General features: G+C 39.8%; 2 protein-coding genes across 2 annotated transcripts; one reads left to right on the plus strand and one right to left on the minus strand.

Moving 5' to 3' along the window:
* Positions 1 to 963: 963 nt before the first annotated feature.
* On the plus strand, positions 964 to 1917 carry LOC105311407 (olfactory receptor-like protein OLF4). The gene has a single exon (XM_011387386.1). The coding sequence runs from the start codon at positions 964 to 966 to the stop codon at positions 1915 to 1917; it is 954 nt and encodes a 317-aa protein (XP_011385688.1).
* Positions 1918 to 20677: 18760 nt separating this feature from the next.
* Positions 20678 to 21676, minus strand: LOC105311406 (adhesion G protein-coupled receptor E2-like). Its single transcript, XM_011387385.2, has 3 exons — positions 21572 to 21676; positions 20949 to 21169; positions 20678 to 20769 (listed from the first exon to the last, which is right to left on the minus strand). The coding sequence occupies exons 1-3, from the start codon at positions 21660 to 21662 to the stop codon at positions 20713 to 20715; spliced, it is 369 nt and encodes a 122-aa protein (XP_011385687.1). The 5' UTR covers positions 21663 to 21676; the 3' UTR covers positions 20678 to 20712.
* Positions 21677 to 23018: the final 1342 nt, after the last annotated feature.

Raw genomic sequence — 23018 nt, forward strand, 5'->3', positions numbered from 1 at the left:
GGATGCCATAGTGTGCTGTATCCATGTTTGAGTGTGTGTTTTGTGGGGCATGAGCTGTTCTCTGAGCAGTGGGTCCTAAGGTGATATACTCCAAAATATGTCCCTTAAATACAGATGTCAGAATATAAATCGATAGATGGAAATTAAGGAATCATGTCAAATCATAGGAATTCTTTAGCAAAATTTTAAAAAGTAAAAGGAAGAACATGTGGAAAAGACTCCCCGTGACTTGAAGTTTCAGCAGCTGCAGGGAGACCACCCCCTTCCTCCACAGTCTGTGACACCATCTTTCATCACTCTCCCTCTTGCTCATTTCCCTGGACTCTCTGTTTTCCCTTTGAGTGCTGAGTATTTGAAACAAATGCTGTCCTCAGGGCCTTCGCACTGACTCTTTCCACAACGGGCAAACACGTTTCGAGATAACCTCATGACTCCCACTCTGTCTTCTTCTAGGACTATGTAAATGGCACCTGGTTTGCAGATCTTCCTGAACTTCAGTGAAATATAACATTTCCATTTACACTATTTTATACCTGCTTTTTTTCCATAGCACCTGTCACCATCTGACATGGTATATATACATTTCTATTTTCTAATTTATATTCTTTTTCCATCATTGGGTTGTAGAGAGTTTTGTTTTTCAGCACTGTATATTCTTACCCTGGAAGATGGCCAGTCCTTAATAAAAATTCCTCAAGTACATGAAAAATTTTGCATTGAAATGGTATATTACATGAGCTGCTGGGAAAAAGGTTGTGTGTGGTATAGACTCCTAATCGCAGGTGTCACAGCAGATTTCTTAAAGGCAATATGATCAATATAAATATATATATTATTTCCTCGACTAAAAAATATAAAACCTAGCATTTCTTATTTTTTTAAATTCTAGCATTTCATATGTTAATGCCCACATGTGTAAAAATTAATCATGTTATTTTCTTTTTTAGTTGTGACAACCACCATATGCTACCAGGCAATGAGACACGAATTTCAGAATTTCTTCTTTTGGGATTTTCAGAGGAACCAGAACTTCAGCCCCTCATATTTGGGATTTTCCTCTCCATGTACCTGATCACTGTGTTTGGAAACCTGCTCATCATCCTGGCCGTCAGCTCAGACTCCCACCTCCACACGCCCATGTACTTCTTCCTCTCCAACCTGTCCTTGGTAGACATCTGTTTCACCACTACCACCATCCCAAAGATGCTGCTGAACATCCAGACACAGAGTAAAGTCATCACATATGAAGCCTGTATCATCCAGATGTATTTTTTCCTACTCTTTGCAGGTTTGGATGTTTTTCTCTTAACTGTGATGGCCTATGACCGCTATGTGGCCATCTGTCACCCTTTGCACTACATGGTCATTATGAACCCCCGGCTCTGTGGACTGCTGGTTCTGGTGTCCTGGATCATGTGTATCCTGAATTCCTTGTTACAATGCTTAGTGGCTTTGCAGATGTCCTTCTGTACAAACTTGGAAATCTCCCACTTTTTCTGTGAACTCAAACAAGTGGTCCAACTTGCCTGTTCTGACACCTTTTTAAATAACATCATGATGTATTTTGGGGTAGGGCTGCTAGGTGGTTGTTCCCTGGCTGGTATCCTTTACTCTTACTCTAAGATTGTTTCCTCCATATGTGGAATCTCATCAGCTCAGGGGAAGTATAAAGCATTTTCTACCTGTGCATCTCACCTCTCAGTTGTCTCCTTATTTTATTGTACAAGTGCAGGAGTATACTTTAGCTCTACTCCTACCCACAGTTCACAGTCAAGTGCGACAGCCTCAGTGATGTACACTGTGGTCACACCCATGCTGAACCCTTTCATCTACAGTCTCCGGAATAAAGACATAAAAGGGGCTCTAAAAGGAGTTTTGGAGATGATGGTTACGAAAAGCCAACCATCCTGGGACTGAAATAGTTCCCATGATTGCAGGGCTGAAAACATTTTAGAGCCAGATATTGCAATATTTTTATCAGATTATGGAAAAAGCACTTGCTCTTTCCATTTATTGTCTGAAATTACCATTTCTTTGATTTAAACTTCTTTCTACAATTTGATAACTCACTTGATTAAGCTTTCAGCTGTCTGATGTATGGACAGTTTTCTATTTATCTATTTTCCTACACTTCCCATTTTTTTCTCAATCTTGGATGAGAAACATTGGAAATTCCATTTCTTTCATGGGACAAATTAGATTTCTTAAAAATAATGCTTTCTAAAATTAAATCTATCTTCCTAAACAATTTTTTTTACAGTTTTCCTGAGGAAACGATCATGAGTTATATTCCACACATGGAAAAAAAGTACCCTTGGCAACTAAGACCACTTATATAATTTTAATGCAGAGGAAAATCTGAAGTCAATGTTTACAGTTAGGGTCTGTCATTCTTTTCTATATCACCACCTTAACTGTTCTTACTGGTAATGACAACTCTAACATGCTACTGAGTTTTATTACTGGTCTCCTGGTGTTATTCTTTTATTCAGCCTGGTGTCTCATTGCCTACTGTAGGCATTGACAAAAATTGATTATCAAACATATATCTCTAAGTAGAGTTTACATTGAAAAGCAAATCTGAATAAATAGATTGACTTAATGTGGTCTTGGTGTCAGTGATGACTTTACATTTGAAGAAGCAAAAGTTTTAAGCACACATTTTATTATTATGAAAAATTTTCTTTTCCATACTGTACATCTACTCGTTGAAGTATGGAGGACTAGTGTCCATGTACAAGAGTTTTTTTTAAAAAGTATAGTTGACATACAATATAATATTAGTTTCAGTTGTACAACATAGTGATTAGTCATTGATATGAACCCCTAATCCTACTTCTGAGTATTTATTCAAAGATATAAGAAATATTAACTTGAAAAGATATATGCATCCCTATGTTCATTGTAACATTATTTACAATATACAGAAGCTTTCTAGGAATCCATTGATAGATGAACGGATAAAGATGATGTGGTATAGACACCCACGTTTGATGGTTAAAATTTGGGAGGGGCATCATAGCTGTGGAAGTCCTCCTTGAGCATGGAGTGGTCCCAGGCTCACACCCAGCTCCCCAGCCCAGGGTACCAGTGCTGAGAAGAAGAAGTCCCCATAAATTCTGACTATAAAAACCAGCAGAGATCATGACTGAGAGATGGAAGGCTGCTGGAGTCCCCGGTATTCCCCTTAAATGCCCTGTGCATGGACTTACTTGCTGACAGACTCACTCACTCTGAGCTCCAGTACTGGGGTAGCAGCTTGAGAGGCACCAGGGATGTATGGGGAGGAACTGAGTAGTCTGGACTCAGAATGAGGGCTGGACAGGCAGCTTCCTCCCAGACAGAAGTGCTGGTAGAAGACTTTGTTCCTTTATTGAGCCTTCTTCTCGTTCAGCCTGCATGCCCAGGAGGCCACCGTATCTGAGTCTCCATCAACCTGGCTAAAACTGTTTGCCCTGTCCTGGTGATTTTCTGACTTCTTGCCATGCCCAAATTATGGGCCCGCTGAAGCTGCTTCCAGCGGCTTTTCCATACAAACAGCCTGTCTTTGTGCCTGCTGTGAACTTTCCAAAAACTTCTCCAAGATCTGGCCTTGGTGTGCCCATACGTATTGCTAAGCCGCCTCGAGCCTGGCGGTAGCAAGTGTCAGTGTACAGCTCACCCTCTCCCAGGCACCTTAGCCTAACACAAGGGGCAACCATCTGCAGATCACTTCATAGCTCATATCAGTAGCCCCAGGAAAAGCACAGGTTGCAGAGACCTTGGCCTGCACCAGAATCCACACAATAGACTCCGGAACTAATACACTGGTGGCCAGCTTTGGACTACCAAAGTCCACACCAGAGCTCCACCCAACTGGCTCCACAAATAAAACACCCAAAGGGCAGACTCAACAGGCACCAGAGTCCCAATAAAGTGAACCTTGCTCTATAGGGTCATCCCCTGCCCAATAGCTCCTCCACTGTGGAGCTGTCTTTTCAAACAATAGCCTGAGGGCCGATCCCTCCCATTGATGTGCCAACAGCAACCAAGGCTCAACTACAACAGGGGGCACACACAACCCACACAAGGGACACATCTGGAGAACCAACTGAAGACGGAGACTTTCCCACTGAGCCCCACAGGACACCTACTACATAAGGCCATTCTACCGAGACTGGGAGACAAAGCACTTCTACCTCATGCATAGAAACAAACCTTGGGAGGCAGCAAAAATGAAGACACAAAGAAACATGTCCCAAATGAAAAGAGAGAACAAAGCTCCAGGAGAAGATCTAAAGAAAATGGAGACAAGCAATCTACCAGATACAAAGTTCAAAACTCTGGTATAAGGATGTTCAGTAATCTCAGTGAGTACTTCAAGAGATAGGAAACATTAATATGAAGATAGAAAACACAAAAAAGAGCCAGTCAGAAATGAAGAATACAATAACTGAAGTAAAAAAATCATTAGAGGGAATCAACAGTAGATTAGATGAAGCAGAGAGTCGAATCAGTAATTTGAAAGACAAGGTAGCAGAAAACAACAACGACGACAACAACAAAAAGAACAAAAAGAATCCAAAAAAATGAGGATAGTTTAAGGGGCTTCTGGAATAACATCAAGTACACCAACATTTGCATCATGGGATACTGGAGGGAGAAAAGAGAGAAGAAGGAATTGAAACTCTATTTGAAGAAATAATGACAGAAAATTTCCCTAACCTGGCTAAGTAAATAGACTTATAAGCTCAGGAAGCACAGAATCCTAAGCAAGGTGAATCCAGGAGGCCCACACCAAGATACGTCATAATTAAAATGCCCAAAGTTAAAGACAAAGAGAATCTTAAGAGCAGCAAGAGAAAAGCAATTACTTAGTTACCTACAAGGGCGCTCCCATGGCACTGTCAGCTGACTTTTCTAAAGAAACTTTGCAGGCCAGAAAGGATTGGAACAAAATATTTAAAGTGATAAAAAGTACAGACCTACAACCAAGATTACTGTACCCAGCAAAGCTATCATTTAGAATCGTGGACAGATAAAGAGCTTCCCAGACAAGAAAAAAGCTAAAGGAGTTCATCAACACCACACCGATATTGCAAGAAAAGTTCAGGGGTCTTCTTTAAGAAGAGAAATGGAAAAAAATATCAAAAATATAAATAATAAAATGGCAATAACTATAAATGTATGAATAATTTCTTTGAATGTAAATGGATTAAATGCTCCAATCAAAAGACATAGAGTGGCCGAATGGGTAAGAAAATAAGACCCTTACATATGCTACCTAAAGGGGACTCGCTTCACGTTGAAAGATACCCACAGACTGAAAGGAAAAGGATGGAAAAATATATTTTGTGCAAATGGAAACAGAAAAGAAAAAAAAAGAAGTTAGTGTAGTAATTCTTATACCAGACAAAATAGACTTTAAAACAAAGGGTATAATAAGAGACAAGGAACGAGCCAGCAATTCTATTTGTGAGTATTTACCTAAAGAATTTCATATCACGACTTCAAAGGGACATGTGCATCCACATATTCGTTGCAGCATTATTTGCATTAGCCAAGATATGGAGGCGACCTGGGTATCTGTCAACAAATGAATGAATAAAGAAGAGATAGTACGCATATACAATGGAATAATACTCAGCCATAAATATAAACAAACAAACACATAAATAAATAAATAAAAGAAATCTTGCCATCTGCAACAACATGGATGGACCTGGAGGGTATTGCATTGAGTGGAGTTGGTCAGACAGAAAAAGACAAATGCCATATGATTTTACTTATATGAGGAATCTAAAGATAAAAATAAATGAAAAAACAAAACAGAAATAAACTCATAGATACAGAGAACATTTGAGGGTTGCCAGATGGGAGCAGCATTGGCGGACGGGTTAAAAAGAAAATGGGATAACAGATACAAATTGATAGTTACAAATACTCACGAGTATGCGAAATATAGCATAAAAAATATTGTCGATGATATAATTAAAGTAGGGCAAGAAAATTAAAATGTTAATCAAGCCATGATCAGAGGCTGCAATATGTTGATGAGCTCTGCAGCCAGGCCAGGAGGACACCTTAAGAACAAAACAAGATTTCTACTGGGATTGCTAACACTCATTCTCCACACCTGTGAAGGGGAAACAGGAACCAAGAGTCATTTCCTCTGGCTAAAAGCATGGAGAACCTATGGAATAGAGGCTGGGAACTGCCAGCAGGCCTTTCACTCTACATTTCTTACCTTTTCACAGCTATATATTCTTCCCCTTCCTCACTGTATGTCCATATCAAAGGAAATAGAAACTAAAGAATGACATATAAACTGAATTCCCTGAACACTCAGGGTTCCTCTCAGTGCTTTTAATCTTACTTCTCACTGTCCTCGATTCTGTTTGTCACTGTCCTTCTTAGTGTCTTTACTCCGACTCTCGCTGTCTCTCTCACTGTCCCTCTTACTCTCTGCCTCTGAGAGAAGACCATAATCTGTCTGTGGAGTGTCACCCCTTTTCTAATAAACTTTCTTTTTGACTCTAACTTTGACATGTGTGTTGAATTCTTTCTTCACTCTCTGCCAGAGGACCCTTTTCTTCTCTTGGTGCAGGGCTTGGTCTCCCTCCCACTCGGGGAAATTTGCCTTGTCCTGCATCATAATAATAACTAAATGTGGGGTCATATGGGTACAAGACTTATTGGGGTGATCGCCTTGTAAGTTACATAGATGTCTAATCCGTATGTTGTACACCTGAAGGTAATATAATATTGTATATCAAGTGTAATTGAAAAATAAAAAAAAGTATTAAAAATAAATTACAAAAATTCAACCAAGTAAATTTGAAGCTCTAATTTGTTTATTAAGTGATTCATGAATTGGGCAACATCCCATCTAGCAACTGTGAGGGTAAGCTCCCAGGGATTGTACAAAATAAAAGTTTTTATAGGAAGAAAGGTTGGCCAAAGGAGCTATTAACAAAAGAAAAGAAAGGATTGTTTTTGGGCCCTGACGTCTTTTCTTTGGGAGAAGAGAAGAGGAAGGATTATTATCATGCAAATTCCCTTTCCTTTCTAAGCAGGATCCAGAAGGCCCAAGTGACAGATTATTTTACTGATACCTTACAGAAAAATTCCCGACTAGTTGATTAAAATTATGTTTTTGGAGAAGTTGAAACTTCCATTAGATCCATATTAAATCTAAGTTTGGCATCATGGGCTTCTGATTTTCTCTTTAACAGTAGTATGGATGTTTTAACAATATTAATTCTTCCAATCAGCAAACACAGAATATTTTTTCATTTATTTATGTCTTCTTCAATATCTTTCAGCAATGTGTTACAGTTTTCAATGTACGGGTCTTTCAGCTGCTAGATTAAATTTATTCCTAGGTATTTTATTCTTTTCTAAAATTTATTTTTATTAAATTTATCATGATGTCATTGGTTAATAAAATTATCTAGGTTCCAAATGTACAACTGTATAATACATCATCTGTATATTGCATTGTGTGTTCACCACTCAAAGTCACATTTTTTCTGTCACCATTATTTGATACCCTTGACCCCTTTCCACCTCTCCCTTCCCCGCTTTCTCTCTGGAAATCACTATATTGTTGCCTGTGTCTCTGAGTTACTATTTGTCTTGTTATTTGTTGCTTTCAGTTTTATATTCCGCGTATGAGTGAAATCATACGGTTTTTGACCTTTTCTGTCTAGCTATTTTACTTTTTTTGATGTAATTTCAAATGGGATTGCTTTCTTAATTTCTCTCTCTGACAGTTCATTATTAATGTATAGACAGCATATTTCTGTATATTGATTTTGTATCCCACAAAGTTATTCAGTTCGTTTTTCAGTTGTAACATATTTTTTCTTTTTAATACTCCATTGGTGTATAATGACATGAAATAAACTGAGTATACTTAAAATGAAAAATTTGATAAATTAAAAGAGCCAAACGAAAATTAGCAGTATATATGTGCTGGCTGGAAAATTACTGCTTGGCTATCGCCCATGGGAATATAGGCTATTACTCATGGGAACATAACATTCTAACAATAAGCTTTCTGCTTCTGTACACCCTGCTTGCACAACCAACCTGTGGGTTGACAGTTAGTAAATAGAAGAAAAATAGACTTTTGTGTTCAGACAGAATGAGGAATGGGGTTTAGGGCTTAAAAACTCTGCACCTCTACATTTCGGGGCTGCTTAATTTGGGGTCTGTACCCCTGGCAGACCCACCTGGTTGAATAAAGGGCGTGTTTCCTATAACTCACTGATTTCTGGTGGTCCGTGTATCTATCGGGGGCTGGTGGCTACAACATATACTGCAAGGTTTATTAACATATAATTTAAGATGGTGCTCAAAAGTTATCAGTGTTTTGTTATATAATTGTAAAAAATGTAATCACCCTGATCTTCTGTTTCCTTATTTCTGATAATGATGTGGGATGATAAACTTAATTCAGGTGGATATTGTTAGAAATAAGTAAAATGTCTGAAGATATTTGGTGAGTCTAAGAACTCTTTTACAGGTAAGGAGTATATATATTTACATATATATGCATTTGTACATGATTTTCTTTCAAATAAACATGCTTACATGTATGTGTACAACACAGACTCATTAATAATCTCACCTTTAATGTTGACAGGAACCTTGGAAGAAATTTGAAGAGAAAAGAAATGAAAAGAATGACAGTTAAATTCACATGAAACTAAAAGAATACCGAAATTTAGACATAATGATTTAAAATAATTACCTTAGTTTTAGTAATAAATTACTTTTCTTAGTTTAAAGCACAAAGGCCTCCGAGCCAGAATCACATTTACTTCTGTACCCCAAAAAAGAGTGTCTACCTATGCCACCTGAGTCAAACACTGAACAACGAGAATCGCAGTGGAGACATTGCCTCACTGGCAGCGCTACGCAAGGAGAACCAGAAAGCTAACCCTCAAAAGCCCAAACCACCCACCCCACTTATTGGCAGTTGAAATTTAAAGGATGAAATTGCAGGTAGGCGTTTTCAATGAGTGGTCAGCTGGTATGTTCTGATTGGTTGGATCTGGTGTTACAAAAAGATATTTTAGGAGTTCTGCTCATCGACCTTCCAGCACCAGCTAGTCTGGGTTTTATGTGACAGTGGTCAGTGAGAGTAAGCAGTTTTCTACCTGGTGGAGGTATTTAGTTCTTGTAAAAACAACTCAAGGTCTGTGTCAGTATGTTATCTGTGAGTCCATAGGGGGAACTAGTGCTCTAAGACCCTGATATATGTCTGAGAAAGTTGACTTAGGTGAATATAAGCAAAAGGGGGCTCAGTACAGTTTCTTGTAAACCAGGAAGTTGTGGTGGGGGCTTTGTAAAGAACGGATTCTGGTTTGGTTTCACTTTTAGGAAAGGGGATTTCATTAGAGTAGCTCATGCAGCAGAATCACCAATATCTAGACTTTAGATATTTTTTTTCTACTTAATGTTGATATCAACACAAATGCCCTTACCCAAGAGAAGATAATAGAATAAATTAAGAGGCTAAAATTTCATTTCCACCAAAAAATTTTTTTGAGAAATGTATGATATTCCTACTGCTGCAGTAACATATTACAACAGTAGAATATGAAAGAAACCAACTTTTGCTCTACAAAAGATGAGAAGCCTGAATTAGACCTCAATGGACTGAAATCAAGATGTCTGCAGGGCTGGTTCCTTCTGGAGTTTCCAAGAGAGAATCTGTTTCCGCTCTTATTTCAGTTTTTTGTGGTCACAAGCATTCATTGGCTCATGGCCCTTTCTTCACCTTCAAAGCAGGCAGCGTAGCATATTCCAATCTCCTTCTGATTCCTGCTTTTGTCCATTCTTTTTTCACATTCTGGTCTTGTTTGGAAGCCTCAAAATATCATTCAAATTAGGCATTCCACTCAGTTTTGCCAATTTTAGCGCTATTATCATCAAATTCGGTTTTAAGAAAGTGAAGTTTGGGAATCTCAACAGTTCCCCAGAGTGGCCACAGATTTTCTGAATCACTTTGGTCAGAACTGCCCATTTAGTTAAGTATGTACATGAAAATTGCCTGTGGCTTTTAACCATGTACTCAGCCATGGTCCTGGTGGCGGAGGGATGGTCTTAAAATATTTAGATAGCTGAGATCCCTTTTTCAGAGACTTTTCTCTAGAGCAAAGGGCCCAGGACATTTTACAACAGCTTGAGCAACTTGCATGTCAGACACCACCCAGCCATACTCTAGAACTGTCTGACCACAGGGGATAAGGCTGAAGGCTAAGAGTCAGTTCTAAGAAGATAACCGACTTGGGGAGCCTAGTTAGAGGCTGAGCTCCTGTCGATGAGATGGCACAGTCTAACACGTGGCCAAACTGACTAATTTCTAGTAGAAATTGGGTCAGTAGACATAACCTCTGACCCAAAGGCATCTTTAGGCAAAAGTCAGTGTTGTCTCAAAGGAGAACTTGTTTCTGAAGAAATCAAGTCAACATGCCAAATCAAGTACTCAAGACAATTGATGGACAAGCAAACGAGCAAGGCCTTTTTAACACATGCACACACACAAAAGGAACCCTCTAAATAATTCCCGAATAAAGCCCAGAGAGTTTCAAAATGCAAAAATCAAAGCTTGATTTCAGGAGACTCAACCTAAGCTTACTGATTGGAGAGCAAGCCTCCATGAGAGGCGCCTGCACCTGGTTGCTCACCTGTCCTGAAGTCGTTGGAGTTGTTATTCTCTGGAATCCCAGACGAGCCCGCAAAATGTTGACCTGAAAATAATATTGACTAGGTGTTTTGTCACCAAAAGGATTTTTTTTGGGAAAAAGAAAAGGTTGCAATCCAGAGCATGCAGACATGGCAAGCCACCTGCAAACTCTGGCTTGGGTGCTAATATGGAGGGGTGTTTATAGAAGGGAAAAGGAAGTTAGAAGGGAAAAGCAAGGTCCATATAAATCCTTTGTGTGTGTGGAGCCAGCATCTAAGAGAGAGATGGAAAGAGTTCGAAGACTATGTTGACCTTTGTGGATAAAGAATCGATAAATAAACATACCTCACCATAGTTTCCTCCTTCCTCCTTTATTATCAATGTTGTTATTGCTTTTTTTTTTGTAAGAACATTTAAGCTAAAATCTACCTTCCGTGCATATTTAAATATGCAGTACAGTATTGTTAGCTATAGGCACTGATCTATAGTACAACTCCCGAACTTATTTATCTTTCATAATTAAAACTTTCTATATGCCTTCGATGGTGGTGATAGTTTCTTGGGTGTATGCTTATCCCCAAACTCATCAGGTTGTACACATTAAAAACATACAACTTTTTACACATAAATCACATCTTAATAAAATGGTTTTAAAGTAAAGATAAATTCTTTTCAAAAGGCTCTGTTGAGTCTTGCACCTCAGAAATGCTTAAAGAAATAAATATAACTTCTCAGAAGAACTGATAAATTCGATTCTGGTTTATTAAACAAATATTGACTGTCTTTTCTGTGTCAAGATTTGTTCTTGGCCTGAATACCCACTTGTGATGAAGATAGACTGAAATTAGACAATAGAAACAATTCAGACAAAGAGTTTTATGATCAAATATCTGGAGCTATGAGAACCTGTGGCTGGATTCATAGCCCAGTCTGGGGTACATGAGATTAGATAGTTGAGAAGGGTTTCCTGAGGGAACTCACTGTATTTATGCTGAGATATGACAAATGAGCAGGTGTCGAGAAGGTGAACAATTTGGAACGTGCAAGAAGAGAGAGTAAGAAGATGTTAACCGTTACCTGACGCAGTGGTAAGGCAGGGCTCACGTACATTACATAATTTATCCCTCATGACAACACAAGGACTCAGATGATCACAGGTCAGGCATCTGAGGCTTAAGGAGGCAGAGACAGTAACTTAAGGCCACACAGGTAGCAATGATAAAATTGGAACTTGATCCCAAGTAAGGGGAATTGTGAGTGAGGAGGGAGGTGTGAGGACCACGGAGAGAGTTAGATGGATGCACCAAAAGAGAAAGCTACTAAGGCAGTGTTGTTGAACTGCAGCCAACTTGGTAAACCGTGGGCCCACTAGCCTGCCACCTGATTTTGGAAATGTGTTTCACTGGACCACAGTCACACTCATTCTCTTACATGTTGTCTTTGGCTGCTTTTGTACTGCAAAGACAGAGAAGATTTGCAACGGAGACCATTTGTCCAACAAAGCTGAAAAGATTTAGTCTTTGACCCTTTTCAGAAAAGGTTACTGACTTTTATGCTAAGCTACCTAGGAAGGCCAGCTGACCAGGCCTCATCTGATGTAGGTGAACATTAATTTTATCAGCTTAAGAGTATGTTGTGAACACCAGACTGTCTGTGTTCAGTCTCAGCTCTGCCAGCAAACAGCTGTGTGATCTTGGCCATGTCAGTCGTCTCTGTGCCTCAGGTTCCTCATCTGTAAAACCTGCAATTTACTAGTTTCTACTTCAGAAGGTTGTTGGGAAGATGCTTTGACTGATACATGAAAAATACTTAGAACACTGATTGCCCATCAGAAGTGATTTCTAAATCTTAGCTCATGATAATTTCATCATCTATATCAGCATCTATTGTTACTTTTAATTAGGAGAGTGAAATAGATTATACCAACCAAAGCCATCCTTTCATTTCTATTTTGCTTTCTAGAAGATTTCAACAGTTCTCTCAATTAATGTGATGAATATTATATTAATATACAGTTCTAATATATGAGATGCAGTTAATAATGTGTATTATAGTCATTAATATAATATATAATTAGTATTTAAAATAAATCTAAAAGATGAAACACAGTCACTACATCTTACTTTAAAATTATTAATATCTCATTAGATTGGGAAAAAATGGCATAGATGATAGAGGCTTTGTTCATCTTCCTTCGACCAAATCAAAGTCGTGACAGAAACAAGGAGCAAAGAGCAAGGAAAGGCACCTGGGATCTTGATGAACAGAAGCACTAGGACTAGGGAGATAAATAATTAATCAACCTGCAAGGGTAGAAGATAGGAGGAAGCAAAGATGGGAGGCTTCCTAGTCCTGAGTGGCTGAATGGGACAGAGGCTGAGGCATTCTGCAGCTGCAGACTCCTCTTAAAAGGGCCATGTCCGCGAGCGAACTTTTGTGGTGATGGAACTGCTCGTTCTAAGCACCAGTGCTCATCTGGCTTCGTGGGGGTTGGGGGGGTGGGGCACCAGGGACTTACAGGGGATACTGAGTTGTCAGACTGAGGGCCAGAGGCAAGGATCTCTCTTAAACAGAAGTGCTGGCGGTATCTATTGTTCCTCTGTTGAGCCCTCCCCACTCCCAGTATGCAGAGGTAGCAGCCACCATAGCTGAGACGTAATTAAACTGGATAACAGAGCTCGGTTCAGCCCAGAACATTCCCTGAAACTTCTCCTCGCCCAACTTGCAGCCCCACCTGATACATCCAGCTGTGTCCTCGGAGAGTCAGATGCTCCTTTCTGAGCAGTGCCAAGATTCACATTGGTGGCAGCTGGCCTCGGTTTCTTGTGTGGCTTCTTGAGGCAACTATAAGCACAGCATCTGTGGATTGCTTGCTGACTCTTAACAGGTGGCATCAGAGAGGTGCAGGCTGGGGCTAAACTTGGCCCACAGCTGAACCTTTCTGAGGACTGCACCACTGGACACCTACTACACAAAGCTGCACTAATAAGACCGGGAGACTTAGATTTGCTTAGTACATAGAAACAGACAGAGACAGACAACCAAAATGAAAAGACAAAGAAGCAGAAACATATGAGAGAACAGAACATAGATCCAGAAATAATGGAGTCAAGCAATCTAACAGATACAGATTTTAAAGCACTGGTTATAAAGATGCTAAATGAACTTAGGAAAAGTGTAGATGAATTCAGTGAGAAATTTAACAAAGAGATAAAAAACGTAAAAATAGAAATGGAAATTATAAAATGGAACCTGTCAGAAATGAAGAACACTTTAACTGAGATGTAGAGTAAATTAGATGCACTAAACAGAGTGGATAAAGAAGAGGATGGAACCACCGATACAGAGGATGGTAAACCAAGGACACTCAATCAGAATGGCAAGAAAAAGGAAGACAAGACTATAATAATAATTTAAGGAGCCTATGGGATACTATAAAATGTAAAAATATCTGTGTCATTGGGGTATCTGAAGGACAAAAAGACATTGAAGAGCTATTTGCAGAAATAATGATGGAAAACTTTCCTCACCTGATGAAGGAAATAGACATACAACCCAGGAAGCTCATAGAGTCCAAAGAAAGAGGAATCCAAAGAGGCCCACATCGAAATACATTGTAATTAAAATGCCAAAGGTTAAATACAAAGAGAGAATCTTAAAAGCAGAAAGAGAAAAGCAGTTAATTACTTAGAAAGGAACACTCATAAGACTGGCAGCTGATTTCTCACAAGAAACTATGCAGGACAGAAGGGTTCGGCACAAAATATTCAACATGATGAAAACCCAGAATACTTGAGGTAGAATACTACAACCAATAATACTTTATCCAGCAAAGCTAGAGCTGAAGGACAGATAAAGAATTTCCCAAACAAAAATAAGCTAAAGGAATTCATCAACACTAAGCCAGTATTACAGGAAATGTTGGAGGGACTTCTTTAAGAAGGAAAAAAAACATGTATCAAAAACATGAATAAGAATGGCAATGACTACATTCCTATCAACAGGTACCTCAAAAAAAAAAAAAAAAAAAAGGAAAAGAATTAAGTGCTCCAATCAAAAGATAGGATGGCTGAATGGATAAGAAAACAAGACCCCGACACATGCTGTCTACAAGAGACTCACTTCAGATTAAAGGACGCACACAGACTAAAAGAAAAGAGATGGAAAAAGGTATTGCCTTGATGAACCTAGAGGGTATTGCGCTGAATGAAACAAGTCGGATAGAGAAAGACAAATGCCACATGATTTCACATACACGTGGAATCTGAAGAACAACAACAACAAAAGTGGAAATAAACTCATAGATACAGAGAATATTTTGAGAACTACTAGATGGGAGGGGAGTTGGGGGGTACAAAAAAGGCAAATGGATTAAGAGGTACAAATGGATAGTTGCAGAATAAACATGGAGATGCAGAGTGTAGCATGGGGAAGATGGTTAATAATGTTGTAATAAATATGTAAGAGGGAAGAGGGGTACTAGGTTTAGTTGGGTGATCATTTTGTGAGTTATGTGGATCTCTGATCACTATGCTGTACAACTGAATATGGTATATTTTTGTATGCCAACTATAATTGAAAAAAAACCCCATTGAATTGCACATTGTAAATATAGCAACTACATGTCTATTATATTTCAATAAATCCACAAAAAACAGTTACTATTGAGAAAAACATTATTAATTATCATTGTTAGTGTATGATATTAATACAATACATATCATATCAATACATAATTATTAATATACAATATAATACACTTTTAAAACAATAAAATTTTAGATCTTAAAATGGACACTTCAAAGAATATAATCATTAAACCAGGAGGATGCCTTTGGGTGTTTATGTGACGATCATATTCTAGTGAAACTAAAGTGCTAAGGTGATCCTCTGCCATGGTCATGTGGAAAAGATGAAGACAGTGGGAATTTGCACTTACCGGGTGGGCGTGCCATAAAGGTGAGGTCTGGATGCTGCAGAAATGGCCACGATCACAGCTGGGACTCCGTACCCCACAGGGAACATGAACTTCTTCATGAATCTGCTCATGCTGGAGTAGTTGACGACAGTCAGGTTGCGGGCAGTGAGGAAGAGGTTCAGGCCCTCCAGCAGCATCCAGGTGAAGGAGGCCAGGTAGAGGTAGTGTAAGGTCCCCGCGGTGATGGTGCACAGTACCTGGGTGAGGAGTAGGAGTCACAGGGGTACAGGTAGTCAGAGTAGAGCGTGCCCGTTGGACCTCTCCTACACCGCGTCATTGAGAGAATTCTGATTCATATGAAGGAATTGTTAGCAGAGGGTTGGTCATAGTTATGTCAGTCAATGTGAAAGTGGCTACTGACCCCTCTAACTTTCCCCAAATTCAAGGCCATTTTGTTAAGGTGTCCAATGCAGCATGGCCCCATGAACTCAGCATCCCCTGGACAGGTTAGGGGTCTTTTGGGACAGTGTCAGCACCTTGATCTCTGTTCTGTCGATGGCCATGAGGAAGAGCAGGTGGGCCAGGTGGAGTGAGCTGCTGGTGTTCTGGATGGCTTTGCACAGCAGGAAGGTGAGGGCTGCCAGGAGGAGGCATAGCAGAGAGAGGCTCAGCCCCATGTAAGAGAACAGAGCCAAGGCAGGATCCTCCTCCTGTGACCCAGCAAAGAGGAGATCAGTCGCACTTTTCTGCTCTGAGGTAATGCCTCTTCCACCATTTATAGTTTTATTTATGGGTATAACAAAATCAGGAATGGAGGAGCCAGGTAAATTTGTGATGATTTTAGGTAATGTTAAAATTTTCTGGGTTCTGAACTCATTAATTCAGACCATGGAAGAAGCGAGGTATAGAAGAGAACTTACTGAAGACCAAGCTCTAAAACTCATATTGTTTATTTTCCTTTAGACTTGTAGGTATGACCAGGCTTATAGCTTACCATGTGAGGGTCACAGAGGCACGAAATTCCAGGTTGAGCACCATCGTGTGTTCCCATTACGTGCTGTGTGACAGAGTCTGTACCTGGAGACTCGATGTCCAGGCATCATCTCCTCACCCAAGACTCCACTCACCTCATTCCAGCAACACCTGTTTCTTGCTGGTTACTAATACTTACAGATTTAGAAGTGGATCCTTGGTTTAAGGAGGAAAACTACTATGTTTTTGATGATAGTAGCTTAAAATTCATATTTCCTGCCTTTTTTTTGCAAATTCAACAGAGCATGAAAAAACCCTCGCCAAGTCTATTTCAGTGTAACTAGGACAGAGGGGATCGAGGAGAGTGAAGGGAGGAGAAAGATGGAGAAAGAAGAGAGATGGGAAAGAGAAGGAAGAGGTAGAGGAGAGAAAGAGGTAGAGATGGATAGGGAAAAGTGCTAATGGATAAGATAGTGGAAGTAAAAATGTTCAAAGTCAGTCCATCTGGATAAGAGCAACATATATTTTACACTATTTTAATTTTTGCAACCCATCTGTCTTTAAGTTTGAAATTGATGGGAGATGTCCCCAGATCTCTCCTCTTGAAATAATAATAAGTTGAGCATCTAAAACTCAACAAAAGGCCAACTTGCACACCAGCATGTGTGAGTGTGGGATATGTGCATAAGAGTTACCACAGGCCAGAACTCCAGGAGTCAGGTGACAGACTGGGAGAAACAAAGAACCTGCCTCTCTTAACCAGAGCTCCCTGCAGGAAGAGGGGGAAAGGAGAAGTTGTGGCGGGTTCCCTGAACAGCCCTGCTCGAGAGAGCTGTGAGCTCCATGCAGCGGCAGTGCCCAGGGATTAGGGCAGAAAGTAGAGAAGTGGTAACAATGGAGAAGTGGGGACGGAAGAGAAAAAATAGTTAATTATTAGCAGCCGCTTTTGCAAAACATGAGACTGAGCCAAAGCCCCCAGCCCCCAACACAGAGGATCCCTCCCCCCATATCCTCCAAGACTGAACTCCGTGGAGCCCCAGGGCAATCTGAGCAAATGCTACCAAAACTGTTGTTAACACTGACAGGGACTAAGACTGAGAGTAGTGAGCATGATTGAATATTTATAAGAAAAGAAAAGGCATTATTAAGACTTTATATAAAGCAGGGATCCAAGAGGCTTAGATGCCGCCTACTGGAAACCAAAAGAAAAATGCCTTCTTTGCAACAGACTAAAGAGAGACCTTTATATAATAAATCCTCTCTCTGGAAAAAAAAAGCAGAATATACTTCCATTAATGCCCAGATGGAGAAATAGTCCATTAAACATTATGAACAACCAAGGTGACAAGGCACATCAGAAAGAAAGAGAAAAATCTCCAGAAAATAAGCTTAAACACATAGAAATATGCAACTTAAATGACGAAGAATTTAGGATCGTGTTTCTGAGAAAACTCAATGAGATCTAAAATAATTCTTATCAATATTCCAGGAATTGAAAAAACAATTAGATCAGCAGAATGAGTTCTTTAGCAAGGGGACTGAAACTCTCAAAAAGATATAAATGGAACTTCTGGAGATGAAGAACACACTGAAAGAGATGGAAAATGAAAGAGCAAGCTTGGAAAATAGAGTTGACTAAATGGAGAAAAGGATCAGTGATATTGAAGACAGAAATCTAGAAAGAAATCAGAAGGAAGAAGAGAGACCAAAAAATGAAATATAATGAAAGAGAAATTCAAGAACTAGCTGATACCATGAGGAGAGGAAACAAGAATAATAGGCATTCTCGAAAGGGAAGAAAAAAGAGCAGGGATTAGAAAGCATTTTTATACAAATATTTGATGAGAATTCCCAAATCTAAGGTATGAGCTAGAGCTTGGTATTCAAGAAGTTAACAGAACACCCAATTATCTCAACCCAAAGAGGCCTTCTCCAAGACACATTGTATTTAAATGATTCAAAAGCAATGACAAAGAAAGAATTCTCAGGGCAGCTAGGGAAAAGAAGCAAGTAACCTATAAAGGAAAATCCATTAGATAATCGTCGGACTTCTCCGCACAAACCCTACAAGCCAGAAAATTTAAATTGATTTCTAATAAAATGTTAAAAATAAATAAATAAGAAGCCTTCCAAATGATTTTGATGCATACTAAAATTTGAGTTTCTTTGGTGTAACAAAATAAACTAATTTTTGTACTATACAAAGAGCTCACAAATCCATAAGAAATGTATCCACAAGCCAATAGAAAAATAGACCAAGGATGTGAGCAAATGGTTTTTAGAGTAGGGAATATGAATGTCTTTTAAGTAAATATTTTTTATTCTGCTCATTACAAAAAAAACAGAAAAATTTTCCTAGATGCTGTGTTTACCTCCCAGATGAGTAAATATCCAATAATTTGATAATAACCTTTGGTGAGGTGTGAAGAGTCACACACCTTCACATATGTTGGTGGGAGTGTTCACTGGTGTGACCTCTATATGCTGAACTGTAGAAATATCTACAACATGCAATTATGAATTTGACCCAGTATATGTCCCAGCTGCATATTCAAACACAAGAACAATGAAGTATGTGTAAACAACTATAACATTATTTCTATTTCAAATGGTCAGAAACAAAATGCCCACTATGAGGGGCCTACATATATAAATTACAGCTCATTCATGCAATGAAATGCAATGTGGCAATAAAAACAAATGAAGTGTCAATTGTAGAATGAAATAAAATGATCTCTTAGACATAATAAATAAACACAAAATGCACAACAGTGAAAAGAAATATCCCCCATGTCAGGGAAATGAAGAGGACCAAAGAACAAATGCATGCATTACTTTTACATGTATAAAACATCCATAGAAGAATGCAGGAGAAACTACCAACGTTCATTGTTTGAAGCAAGAGGAACTAGGTGTTTAGGGTTAAAGGTGAGGTAGAGAATCTTCAACGTTTCCTCTCTAATTCTGTTTGACTATGAAATGCAAATATTTTAATTTCTGTAAATACAAGACAATATGCAAGTAAAAGTATGAATATTGTGTCATCTAGTAATGTGGCAAGAGGAAACATGGCCTTGAAGTGTTCAAACTTCTGGAGAATTTTATGAAGTCTGACCATTTGGCTATGATCCTTTACCTGCTTGTTTTCATGTGGGTGCCACATTAATTTCAGTAAAGGCCCATTAATTGATATCACCTGAGAGAGTTTCTGGTTTTAGTGAACCAGAGAAAGTAACCAGCTCACCTGACACGGAGAGGAGGATAACATGGCTCCGGATTTGCCTGTATGCATATAGGCTCCTCTCGCACCTCTGAACACTGCCATCACCAAACCTTCCTTTCGGCAGCCCTTAAGTACCTTGGTCCAGAGACCCTTGTGGTAAACAGATTTCTAATTTGGCAACCATATCCCCAAAAGCTTTTGTGCACATCACTAATTCCATGTTTTCATTCAAATGCCAGTCTAGGTTCTGCTGTAAAAGCATTTTGCAGGTGGAATTCAAGTCTCATATCAACTCACTTCAAGAGAGGGAGTTTATCCTGGGTGAGTCAGACTCAATCTGATGAGGCCTTAAATGATCTAGGCTCTTGAGAAGAAGACTCAAAGCGTGAGAGAGTTTTGAAGTGAGGGAACTCCTGCTGTCCTCCAGATAGGAAAATCTTCTCATAGAGGACCATATGAGAAAGGATGCGGGTAGCCTATAGGAACTGAGCATGATCCCCTGCTGCCAGTAGGCAAGAAAGTTGGAAATCAGTCCTACAACCATAAGGAACTGAATTCTGCCAGCAACCAGGGAGCTTAGAGTAGGATACAAAGCCTCAGGTGAGATTGCAGCCCTGGTTGATACAGTCTTTTCAGCCTTGTGAGACCCTGAGCGGACAATTCCGCTACACCATGCCAGATTGCTGACCCGAAGAAAACATGAGACAACAAATTAGTGTTTATTTTTTAAGGTGTCACGCCTATGAGAATTTGTTACACAGCAATGGACACTGAATGCAGCCCTCTCAGGGCTCTCACCTGCACATCGTAGTGGGCCATGAGGACGGCAAAACTGCTGAGGTGGGTGGATTGGCAGGTGGTGCTGGTGTCTCTGGTGCCAACCACCCAGCAGCCTTTGGTGGACCAGAAACCACTTCTATTCTAGCCGTGCTCCCAGAAGACACAGAACACCTTCTGCTTTGGCTCAGGGGTCACTGACTGTAGGAACAGAGATGTGAACTGGTGGTTCTGGGTACTCAGAAATGCTGTCCCAAAAATAGCTTGTGAAAGCTTTCTTGGAGAGCTAATGCTCCCCTGGGGGAATCCCCTGACCCCCAAGGCTATGCCCAGGACTCAGTCTTTTTTTATACCCACAGCCTCATCCCACTAGGACTTACATGCTGGAAGATGAAGGTGACTGAGGAGCTGAGGTTCTGAGTGTCATTATTGCTCACAAGGACAGAGACAACATCAGAGAGGAGGATGGGGGAGACTTCATGCAGCAAGCCCTTGTGTGTCTCATGCAGCACTGCTTGTTCCTCAGTGTCCAGGACCAGGGGGGCCTCAGCCATCAACTTGCCAATCCCTGGAGTGGAGACAAGGCTCACCACAGAAGGGCCTGTAGGACAAGACCAAGATTGACATCTTGGAGGACTGAACTGGACTCCTTCTTCGTCAGGTAGACTATTTTCTTATGGCCTCACCATAGGGCACACTTCTCTTTAAACTTTAATTCTCTCTTTCAGGGGTCCCTAACCCATAGGTACCAGTCTGTGCCCCGTTAGGAACTGGGCTGCACAGAAAGAGGTGAACAGTGGGCAAGCAATCTGTATTTGCCTCTGCTACCCAGCACTAGCATCACTGCCTCAGCTCCACCTCATATCGTCAGGCATTAGATTCTCATAGGAGCTCCGGTCTCTGGTGCCAAAAAGTATGGGGACAGCTGCTCTATTTGTCACATTGTTGGTTATCTTGTTCCACTGTGAAGCCTCTGTAACCTTATTTTCATCTTAGCCATTACCTGAGTCACCAGATTCCTGCACCGCATCCAAGTTGAGCAGCATCTTTGCCTGATTAACACTCAAGGTGATGTTCCTTTGTCCTTGCTCCATCACCTTCACGGAAAGTTCTGAGTTGTGGGAGTTACATAAGGGAGTTAGAGTAGTAATTGTGCCTACCGTGGTTGCTATAACACCTTACTATATATTTTTAATGTATTATATAAATGTATTATATACTCTTTATAATATATAAATATATAATATATAAATATTATGCCTAATAATATTTATATTAATATTATGCCTAATAAATATTATGCCTAATAATATTTATATGTTAATTATATATTATGTTATTTATAAATATCAGTGTTATTTGGTACATATAATAATAGTATTACACAGAATATTTGCTATATGTGATAATGGTATATATCTTATGTGAACTTTCAGAAGCTTGTAAGAGAATATCATATGAAATTATTCAACAACAAATTAGATAACAGATGAATTGGAGAACTTCCTAGAGACACACAAACTACCAAAACTAAATTAGGAAGAAATCGCATATTGGAACGGAACTATAATAGGTTGAACCAGCAATCAAAAACTTCCTCAAATAAAAAGTCCGGAGCAGAAGGCTTCACTTTGAATTCTACTAGCCATTTATGAAAGAATTAATACTGTTCCTTTACAAACCCCTCCTTAAAGTAGAATAGGAAAGAACACTACCTAAATAAGTCTATGAGGCCACCATTACCCTTAAAACGAAGTCAGATAAAGACATACAAGAAAAAAACTGTAGACCACTATCTCTTATGATCAGAGATGTAAAACAACTCAACAAAATATTAGGAATAATTTTATCTGAAGAAGCTCAAGACTTGTACATAGAAAACTACAAAAATTATTGACAGAAAGTAAAAATCCTGAGTATATCAAAAGACATCCTGTATTCAAGGGAGTGCTTCAGAACGACGTAGATGGTAGAGGCTCTGTTCATCCCTCTGATGACCAAATCAAGGTTGTGACAGAAACAAGGAGCAACAGCAAAGAAATATTGCCTGGGATCTAAATAAACAAGCCATACAACTAGGTAGAAGTCCAAGAAAGCACTCTGCAACGGCAGAAGGTAAGATGGAGTGAGGACGTGGGGCACCGTGGTCGGTCGCAAGAGGCTGAGTGAGATAGAGGCTGAGGCTGAGGCACTGGCAGCGGCAGAGGTAGATGTCTCTTAAAGGGGCCGCGTCTGGGAGCGAATTTTCGCAGCAATGGATCTGCTCACTCTGAGCACTAGCACTGGCTTGGCTTTCCCGGGGGGACCAGGGACTTATGGGGGTACACTGAGTAGTTGGAGTGAGGGCCAAAGGCGAGGCTCACTGATATAGAAGTGCCAGAAGTATCCATTGTTCCCTCTTGAGCCCTCCCCACTCTCAGTGCATGGACACAGCACCGCCATAGCCGTGA

The sequence above is a fragment of the Pteropus vampyrus genome, unplaced genomic scaffold (assembly GCF_000151845.1).
Source record: "Pteropus vampyrus isolate Shadow unplaced genomic scaffold, Pvam_2.0 Scaffold1000003822, whole genome shotgun sequence".
NCBI classification, from domain to species: Eukaryota; Metazoa; Chordata; class Mammalia; order Chiroptera; family Pteropodidae; genus Pteropus; species Pteropus vampyrus.

Excerpts from the sequence above, each read along its gene's own strand:
- LOC105311406 (XM_011387385.2), bottom strand. The coding sequence starts at position 21,662 with ATGGAGCAAGGACAAAGGAACATCACCTTGAGTGTTAATCAGGCAAAG. Across the intron at positions 21,170-21,571 it reads GCAGGAATCTGGTGACTCAG|GCCCTTCTGTGGTGAGCCTT; the intron begins GTAATGGCTAAG and ends CTTGTCCTACAG. Across the intron at positions 20,770-20,948 it reads TCACCTTCATCTTCCAGCAT|TCAGTGACCCCTGAGCCAAA; the intron begins GTAAGTCCTAGT and ends CTGTTCCTACAG.
- LOC105311407 (XM_011387386.1), top strand. The coding sequence starts at position 964 with ATGCTACCAGGCAATGAGACACGAATTTCAGAATTTCTTCTTTTGGGA.